Source organism: Pocillopora verrucosa, chromosome 6, assembly GCF_036669915.1.
Source record: "Pocillopora verrucosa isolate sample1 chromosome 6, ASM3666991v2, whole genome shotgun sequence".
Taxonomy (NCBI): Eukaryota; Metazoa; Cnidaria; class Anthozoa; order Scleractinia; family Pocilloporidae; genus Pocillopora; species Pocillopora verrucosa.
In genome coordinates, this window is record NC_089317.1 from 2,068,858 (window position 1) to 2,079,070 (window position 10,213).

The following is a 10,213-nucleotide window of genomic DNA, read 5'->3' on the forward strand; positions in this document are numbered from 1 at the left end:
GGTCACTCATGGGGAGTTAAATAGTCAATCATTTTCATCCACAAAAACTAACTCGTTCCGCTTCTTTTGGTCGAAATATATTTCCCATCCCTCAGAGGAACCTCTTCTTTGGTTTTCTTCCGCTTCAGAACAACGTTGAAAGATTGGGTTCAGAAAAAAGTAATTTTAGCGAAGAAAACTTAAAACTTCTGCAAAGCAGAAAAAAAGGTTTCCGCGTTCCTCTCAATCTAGTGGCATCCGCGGTTTAATTGTAAGCACATTTGAGGACAGTTTTCAGAGGCAGGATAGGTTATTGTTTTGAATCTCAAAACCCAACAGATACTTCCTGACATTGTATAGTTTCTGAAACAGGAGCAAAATTGTCCTTTGACAAAATCAGTTTTCCAAAATCGAACTTCACCTTGAATTAAATTCATTGATGAGCGGACAACGTCGAAAGTCGGACGGAGTCTTACGGCGCCCAAAATCTGACAGAGCCAAACAATAAGACAGAGCCAGATTGATACTTCACAAAGGAAGCTAAAATTAGATAGAGTTTCCATCGGAAGTTTTAAAATAACGGAAATCCCAATCTGATTTCAACAAACATCAAATGAAAAACTGAATGCCAGTAAATGCCAATTGAAAATTGGAATGCGCTCGGAATGAGACGGTCTCACGGTCCAGAATCACAGTTTACGATTAGTGTATACCCAGGGGTGGATCCAGGGTAGTTTACCTGATTTCCGGAACTCACTCAAATTTTTCCGACCTAGTTAAATGTTGATAAAAGTACTTTTGGAAAACACTCTAATTTCCCTTTGGAAACTACTGATACTTTTGTGGAAATCACTAAACGTCTTCCAGAAATAAACCATCTTCCTGTTTTACAGTTATTTATTAAAGAAAATACGTTTAGAATGACTAATTTCGTTATAATTGCTGGCCTTTCGAGCTTCGATTACACCTCGGAAACCGTCGGAAGCCGTCGGAAAATGTTCGTGGAGCCAATCTTTACGCAACCGGTGGGTGTAAGTCCTTGTTATTTGGTGACAATAACAGGCGGAACACAGTCAAAACCCCTCACGATTGGCTAGCAAAGATTTCGTCATCGGAACTCACTCAAAACACTCTTCTGATTGGCTAGTTGTGTTTGGAAACTACCTTGGAAACTACTGACAAAGTATAAAATGGGCAGTTCCTCCCCCAGCGGGTCTCTTTCGTTGCTCCTACAAAACAAGTACTTTTGAACTTGCTTAGGGGTTAACGACGGAATAACAATTTACTGTTAAACGTTTAAAAAATACTAGTGTTATGACTCGCGGAGATCCTGTTTGTCGGAGGGAGGATTGTTCTCCCTTCGACATTGGCCTAGTTTTCGACGAGATCCACAACTACTCGCCGCATCAGAAGCTGGAGTTCGTCGAAAACGTGTGGAAACCAGGTGAGCTTTTTGATTTCCCCGTGTCAATGGAAAATGGAAAATCTCGTAAGTTTGTCTCGGGCTGGCTGAAAAGATTTCCATGGCTAGCTTACTCCAAATATTTCGATGGAGCATTTGTTTAGCTTGTGTTTGTTTTGGAGTTCAGTGTGGGCGAAACGCTAATAAGTTAGACAAATTATTGAAGTCTCCTCTCACAAATTGGACTTCGGCCGCTTCTCGCTTAACCAAACACTCGCTAGGAAATTGTGAAATTCACAATTTTTCTATGACTGCTATGAATGATTTCAAGAGAATGATGCAAAGAGGAGCTGTCCCAATTGACCAGCAGTTAAATAACATAGTTCAACAGCAAATCGCGAGAAATCGGGAGATTCTAAAGTCCCTTTTCAAAACTATTATTTTCTGTGGGAAAAACAACATCCCACTCAGGGGGCGGAGAGATGATGATCCCACTAATGCTGCCCTAACCGGTAATTTCCAGGCATTGCTAGAATTCCGGGTAGACAGTGGTGACCAAACACTGCAGCAACACCTGGACACTGCACCCAGAAATGCCACATACATTTCAAAGACCATTCAGAATGAAATGATAGCAACTGTTGGTGCTCACATTTTGAATGATCTATCACAGGAAATAAGAAATAGTAAGTATTTTTCAGTTATGGCAGATGAAGCTGCTGACATTTCAAATAAGGAGAATGTTTCTGTAGTAATAAGATTTCTGGATACAACTAAAACCATCTGAGAAGAATTTATTGAGTATTACATTTGTGAGGAGGGATTAACAGGGGAGGCTATCAAGGACATTATAACTGCAGCTGTAGCAAACTTAGGATTGACAATGGAAGACTGTCGTGGGCAGTGTTATGATGGTGCAGGCAATATGGCTGGAAGACTAAATGGAGCCTCCTCATTGATCAGTGCAGAACACGAAAAGGCAATCTATGTCCACTGCATGAACCACAGGCTTAATTTGTGCATAGCAGACACTTGCCAATTGCCAATTGTCAGGAACATGATGGATATTGTGCGCAAGATTTCTAATTTTTTTAACAACTCTCCCAAGCGTCAACAACATTTAATAGCCAAGATCAGAGAACTATTGCCTCGGGCAAACCATACTGTTTTAATTGATGTGTGCCGCACACGATGGATTGAACGGATTGATGGAATGGACCGCATAGTTGAACTTCTCTACCCAGTCACAGCTACACTTGAAGACATCTCACTTAACAGAAACAGCCATGGAGACTCAACCTGGAATCCAACAAGCAGACATGATGCTCAGTCCTTAATTAATGCAATCAACTTTTCCTTTATTGTTTCTCTTGTTATTGTCAGACATATTTTGGGATTAACTAGACCACTCACAGTGAAGCTGCAACAAAAAGCAATGGATCTTCTAAAAGCTAAAGATGAACTTGCTCTTTTGAAATCAGTCCTTGAAGACATGAGCACTGACATTGATAACAGACATCATAATCTCTACCAGGAAGCAGTGACCATTGCAAGACAAGTAGCAGTCCAGCCAGAAATGCCAAGGATAGCCCAGAGACAAATGCATAGAAATAATGCTCCTGCTGCAACTCCTGAGGGGTATTTCAAGATCAATCTCACTAGAGTTTTTCTTGACCATGTACTCCAGCAGCTCAACACCAGATTCAAGGATGATGTATTTGTTTGCTATAAAGGTATTTCGATTATTCCCTCTGTTTTACTAGCTACTGACCCTGCCTGGAAGGCCAATGTTTTGGAATTTTGTAACCATTATAGACAGGACATACCAAATTATGCAGGATTACAGGCAGAGCTTTTGTTATGGGAGAGATTGTGGAAGGGGAGGGATAACAGAGGAGATATTATTCCTGACAGTTTGGAGGCTACACTGAAGGATATTGACAAAGATGCATATGTCAACATCTATTCCATGCTGAAAGTCCTGATCAGAATTCCAATTTCATCTGCATCTTGTGAGAGATCCATATCATCCCTTCGGAATCTTAAGAACTATTTGAGAAATACAATGACCCAGGACAGACTGAATGGATTGGCACTGATGCATGCCCACAGAGACATGGATTTTGACCTTGAACGTATGATAGATTTATTTGCTGAGTTACATCCTAGGAGAATGAGAATGGCAAACATTTTGTAATAATTTTTTGCACCAGCTGTTTCTAGAGTACTTGTGAGTTATGTTCTGTCTGGGTTATGGCCTTTAAGTCTCATAATCCTTAAACTGATGGAGAACAGTACAGAAGCTCAAACTGGTGCCTGTATAACTTTTTTCAACTCATTTCAAGGTTATTTTCTATTTTGTTTTACTTGTGATGATTTTCCATTGACATTGACATTGGGTTTTCATGTTAAGCTTAAATGGTTAACAAACATTTTCACTGAATTCAACCAGCTTCACAGCAATTCCCAAGGATGAAGAAAGGCTAGTATTATTTCAAATTATCATTTTACTTCAATTTGTATATCATTTTATGATTCTTATAATTTATATTTTTCTAATAATTGTTTTATTTTTGAATTCCAGCTCCCAACACAGGCTAACCATCCATAAAGCCCTTCTCTCTCTCTCAAATTCTTTTCTGTGTTGTGCTCCTATAAATGAAATGAATAAAAGCCAGCTCAGGAAATGTTGTTTTTAGTGTTGCTAAACATTTGGATTTATTGAGCCTGGCTTTCATTCATTTCATTCATTATAGGAGCACAACACAGAAGAAATTTGAGAGAGAGAAGGGCTTTATGGATGGTAAGCCTGTGGTCCCAAGGATGAAAAAGGCAAGTAGATTTTTATTATCAATCTTTAAACTATATCATCAATTGTGCTTGTTTTTCTTTTGTTATCAAAAACACTAACACTTGGTTCGTTTTTTTTTCTCCACATCTTGATTTTCCTGACTGGGAGGTGATGTTTTCCAGTGTGAAAAGTCTTGGTGATGACTTGGCCTTCCTGAAAACACTATATACACTGGTTTGCACAGTAGCTAAAGGTGGAATATTTGTAGATCAGAGTGTTTCCTGTAGTACTTTCAAGAAAAATAAATGTTTTTTGCCTTTTCATTACAACTCCATAGCGGATTAAATGTGTACCTCAAAAATTGAGGTTGTTAAGTATTCATATATTCAGGCTATTGTTCTTTCTCATTACTTATTCATTCCGATGAGTTTGCCGACTTGCCGGCATGCTTCCGAAGACCGTGAAGAGCGCAACTTCTTTGATGTAGGTGAGATATTTTTCTTTTGTTAACAGATGAAATAAACTCTCCCGGGAATCTGCTTGATTCGGATCAAAACAAAACGATCGGCGCTCGAAATGATAAACTATTTTCGCTTTTGCTCTTCGCAGTGATTACAACAACTCGTCCAAGATCCATTTTTAAATCTTTTGCGACGCTCTTTAATCCTAAAAACATATTAAGGCTAAAAATACACCGTGAATAGGAACTAAATCCATTCAAATGATTGCAGTTAATCGATCTCGAGTTCATTCATCTCAAGACAATGTCAACAAAAGGATACAAGATCACAAGTCTGTTCGCGCAAGGTAGCTTAATTACACCATTGTCCAAGTCTTTTGAAGTACCTTCCGCAGTTCCTTTGGTCTTCTTCCAAAATATCTCACCTTTTTCGAAACGAATAAAACCGACACGTTTTCGGCAGCCACCGAAAGCAATGCCCAAAGGAATAAACCGAGCCTTCGAGGTAAAAAATCCAGCGGTGTCACCCATTTCAGAAAGTCACATTTAATCCGCTATGGAGTTGTAATGTTTGATTACATGCTTTTTTAGTCTTTTGGGGGCAATTAAATTTTCTAAAAATGCATGAAATGGCCTTTAGAGAGCTCCAAATTTCAAATTTTCTCGGGGGGGCATGCCCCCGAACCCCCCTAGCAGGAGTGGGTCCTCGGGTGGAAACTACTCACTCAAAATCCTGGATCCACCCCTGATACCTTTCATAGTGAGTCCATTATAGCGTGTCGAATTTGTCTCATCCTCCAGCCGTAAATAACAGGGTTTAGTAATAAATTGAAGAACGTAAGCGTATGTCTACAGAGTGAAAAACTAGTTATTACAATATTAGGGCCAGTAATTACACGGGTAGCCGAAAGGATAAAGCGAGAGAAAATAACAAACCAAAAACGCAAAGTAAACGTATAAAACACCGACAGCAGTTTTCATCATCCTTGAAAAATTCCCCATCTCGCTATTTTGTGTAGCTTGTGCCTCCAGTTCTCGTACTTGCTGAATTTGTCTTTCGTGGCGTCGTGTAATAAAATAGATCTTGCAATAGATCACTGTAGTGACGAGGAGGCAAATGGTTCCAATACTTGACATGATTGCCGTGAGTAAAGCATGAGGAACGAGGAATAGTGTTAAGGTTGAAAATACACTAAATGTCCATATAAAAATAATAACTCCAACAACCCGCTTGTGAGTCACAAGTGCTTGATACCTAAGATTAAATTGAACTGCTAAGAGTCTGTCTACGCTAATGGCCATGATATTGAAGAATGAAGCAATGGAAAACAACCCGATAAAAAACACGAATCTTAGGTAGATGCAGTTTGGATTATGTAGCTGTAACCATTTCATAAAAAAAGAAACAAAAAAGGGCTCCATCATTAAACCAACACCAACACAAGATACAGCAACACTCAGCAGCAATTTTTCAGAGGCTTCGGCAACGCAGACGTTTTTGCAATTGCATGGATTGTGACAACTTTCAGCATGATAGCTGTGTAGTGGACAAAACTGTTGAAAACGCAGTTTACGATAAAACTCGAATGGAGATTTACAAACTCGGAGATTTTGGGGTAACTCTTGAGTAATATTCCACACTTTGATTCAGCCATGATGATCTAGCGTTAAACTGCTTGCTTAGTAAACGTGTTGGGACAAAGTTTGTCGCTAGAAAGAAAAATTTCACTTAAAGGCTATTTTCAATACAAGGAGGTGGTCATTTGTGTCAATCGAGCTGAGAGAGATATTATGCAGAGATAATGGCGATTAATTGATGTCGACCTACAATGTCGTGTTAAACTGCCTGAAACCGGAAAAGAAGCTCCCTGAGGTATACGGAATATCTTTTGACGAAAAATAAAACGAGGTGGTTTTTTTTCACATAAAATGATTAACAAGGGTATTGAAAATTATTTATTGAAAAAAAAAAACACCAAAAGAGAACCTCAGCCAATCAAATGCAGCCTTTTTAAAGTTATGATGCCCCTATGCTTATCAGTATTTATCAGCTGTGCTATTACACTGTTAACAAAAAAGAGCTCTTAAATCAGTTGAATTGATTGAGTTATATCTGCTTTTCTTTAGATCAACATATCAAACTCATTCCCCAGTGCGACGAACACTTCTTTTTCTCGGTTCCAGATGCGCGCAACCACTAACCCCACGTAATGCGTATGCTCTCCGTTACGAATTTTCAAAATGGCGGACAGGCCAAAGAGGGAAATGAAAAAAACAAAGCGATTTTGCAATGAATACTCAACATACACCCTCGTTTGAAAGGCCAATCCACGGAAGAAAGATACAAAACTGTATGATACTGAGATCGATATGATATTAAATCGATACCGAGGGCCCGTTTCCAACTTCCTAAGAAGTGCATTTAATTGCCTTCCGCCACGATTACTAGTTTTCTCAACAGCTTTCTGAAGACAGAATACTTTCTTTCTGAAGACTGCTGATATGCGGCTATTGATTATTATACCTGATTTCTCAAACACTTTGTTTACGATTTTTGAAAGGACCGACTCATGGTTCTCCTTCTTCGTCTTTACATTGCTTTGAAATAGTATAGATTAGTAAGCTGAAACGAAAAATTAATAAGGGAAGTTTACGAGGAATCCAGCAAACAAGCTTTAAAAAGGCATTTACTTAGATTTCATACTTCAACGAACTTCACAAATCTTACTTGTTTATCTTGTAAATAAACGATGGCAGATTAATTCCCGAAGCGCTTTCGGACTTTCCCGATCCCTCTCCTACTACTTTCACGCTTACAAAAGAGGAAAAAATCAAAAGGAGGAAGATACAGCTGTTTTGAAACGCCATTTGACGAGGGTAAATCTGCTTTTTGTTCGACACTTTACATATCAAAACAAAGGAAATGTGTTCCTCTTTTTAATTCTGGTGGTACATTTTTAATTTGCGCCTGCGTAAAAGAGATATCGCCCGAGACCCTTCGCTCGGTCGTGTTTTGATCAAAAACGCCTTGTTAATTTCATGCAACCGCTCGGAGAATAGGTAAAAATGACGAGGGAAAACTTGACCTTCAAGTTAGAAAATTAGCGAAATAGAAAGCCACAATATTATAGTTTAATATTTCAGAGGTACATTGAGGGCTAAACCATTATGCCTCGCACTAAATAACTAACACTATTATGTCTCTCGGTTAATACGTGGGCTATGATTGGTCAAATTTAGCGGGCTGTATATCACACTACTGCCCGCTAAACTCAAAGGTTTGTGGTTAAAACCACCTTGAAGAATATAATGAACTGAAACACATGAAAAAACTTCTCGGTGGCTTTCATTTGAATGGTCAAACGCTAGTGTTAGATCTATAGACTTTTAAACTACTTCGTGGTGCTTGATAAACAGTGCACATCGAAGAACTGCTAAATAGCTTTCATTCGAATTGTCAAAATACAGGATGTTATCCAAGCCGGAACCACCTTACGCTGCACGATAAACTGTACCACATTAAAATACTACGCTGAAGCTCTCATTTAAATGGTCAAACACTAAATTGTCATCCATACTAAGCTAGAACCACCCAGCACCTTTCATTTGAATGGGTCTTATTCACGGGCGTAAAGGTAGGAATCCCTTCTCACCTCATTGCAAACAGTACCAGTATGGAAGTTCTGTCCATTTACATTCATATGATTGCACATGTAGATGATTCCATAATATATAGCACCACATAACATTTTTCGTCGAGTATAATGGCTCCAGATTCAGAAGGAATATTCTTATGCGATGAATTTCTAGGGTTCTGCTTTTTTCAATACAACCTGAATTCAAGATTCTCTATTTGCAATATTGGACAAACCTTAACCAGCAGATTATTTAGAGAGAAATTTAAGGAAAATCATTTTGTTTATTCATTAGTTAAGTTGCGACCGGCTTTAATTTGCTTCCGAATAGCTGGCAGATGGAGCAAAACTCCTGACCAATCACTTTACGAAGTAAAGCGAAACTATTACGAACGATGACACCGCTTATTTGTAGACTTCTTTTTACTTCTGGACGAAATAAATTTATAGTCCTGTCATTCGCCTATTTGTTGTTTTTTTATTCTTTCTTCACTTACTGACCCTAACATACTAAAGTCTTACATATTAAAACACAATATCGCATTTTTCACTTTTAATTTACATGTATTAATGTTACAAAAATACCAGCCGTCATTTTTAATTTACAACAGCCGTCAACATAAACAATTGCCAAACTTCCTGTATTCTTTTCGTTTAAGTGCTTTATGCAAAATAAGTGTTTAATAAAATGCCTTACCGGTATTTCTTTCGGTTGGAATATGTAAAAATATTTTGTCTTTAAAGATGTCTTCCGTGTAATCAAACGAATTTATTAATTGGGAAACATATTTGAAGCGCTCTTTAATATAACTGACTATAATGTTTCGTTTATTCATGTTGATAGATGAAAAATATGTTAATGACAGCTTTTCTTTAAATCTCCTTTTTTTAGGTATAAATCCCATGTTTAGTTGGAATGTCTTGAAGTATTAAACAGATAATTTGTTTTAGTTCTAACTAACGCCGAGTTAAAGCGATACTCGATGCTTTTTGAAAAAATACAAATGCCGGAGTTGAAGTCGGGGACATCTTGACTGTTCGTACAGATGGCTTTGAATGTGTTATATGCTTGTGATTGACAGCTACATATGACTTAAAATTTTCCGTTTTAGAATTGGAGAATATCAGAGCCACAGTAGTTTTAACGCTCAGCTCTCATGGCGGAAAACGTTTGCAACCTTTTTAACGAGTTTTTCTCTAGAACCTCTGCGACTAAAAGTCTCAACCTTGTCAACAATAACCCGCGCACTTACTAACATAGGCAAAAACAGAAGGTTATACATTTTATGCTAATTACACAAAGTACAAGGAGCTCCACGCCTTTCACTCAGACAGTCAGTCGGTTTTGTAAATTAAACCTCAATTTTCATCTCTTTAAATTGTAACCTGCGCTAATCACCGTTGTTCTCGGCTTTCCTGGTTTTTTTTTTGTTGTTGTTGTTATCTTGGAACTTTTATAAGTGATTGTCTACCACAGCAAAGATATACTTATTCAAAATAGACGATTCCCTTTGGAGATGAAGAGACCTCACATTATATGACGTAGCTTCTTAATAACTCCATACGGTGGAAGAGTAGTTGGCTATGTACAAAGAATAACGACGAATGTATTCAGTGTATTCAAACGAATTTAATAATAAAGAAGTATATGTCAAGCGCTCTATAATTTAACTGACTTTAGTGTTTCGTATGTTCATTTTGATAGGTGAAAAATATGTTAATGACAGCCTTCTTTCAAATAACTTTTTTCAGGTATAAATGCCATGTTTAGTTAAAATGTCTTAAAGCATTAAACAAATAATTTGTTTTAACTCTAACTAACGTCGAGTCAAAGCGATACTCGATACTTTTTTCAAAAATTCAAATGCCGGAGTTGAAGACATCGTGAATATATGTACGGATGGCTTCGATTATGTTACATGCTTGTGATTGACAACTACATATGA

At 37.8% G+C, this 10,213-nt stretch overlaps 2 protein-coding genes across 2 annotated transcripts; both read left to right on the top strand.

Moving 5' to 3' along the window:
• Window positions 1–1,265: 1,265 nt before the first annotated feature.
• Window positions 1,266–3,834, top strand: LOC131799978 (52 kDa repressor of the inhibitor of the protein kinase-like). The gene is made up of 2 exons (XM_066168701.1): window positions 1,266–1,423; window positions 2,490–3,834. Exon 2 carries the CDS (start codon window positions 2,595–2,597, stop codon window positions 3,576–3,578), a length of 984 nt encoding a protein of 327 aa, XP_066024798.1. The 5' UTR covers window positions 1,266–1,423; window positions 2,490–2,594; the 3' UTR covers window positions 3,579–3,834.
• Window positions 1,698–2,471, top strand: LOC136281625 (52 kDa repressor of the inhibitor of the protein kinase-like; the record flags this gene model as incomplete). Its single annotated transcript, XM_066168283.1, is given in 1 exon segment — window positions 1,698–2,471. A coding segment is annotated over 1 exon segment (774 nt), but the record flags the coding sequence as incomplete, so codon positions are not given.
• Window positions 3,835–10,213: the final 6,379 nt, after the last annotated feature.

Coding starts and splice junctions, on each gene's coding strand:
- LOC131799978 (XM_066168701.1), top strand. CDS start 2,595: ATGGACCGCATAGTTGAACTTCTCTACCCAGTCACAGCTACACTTGAA.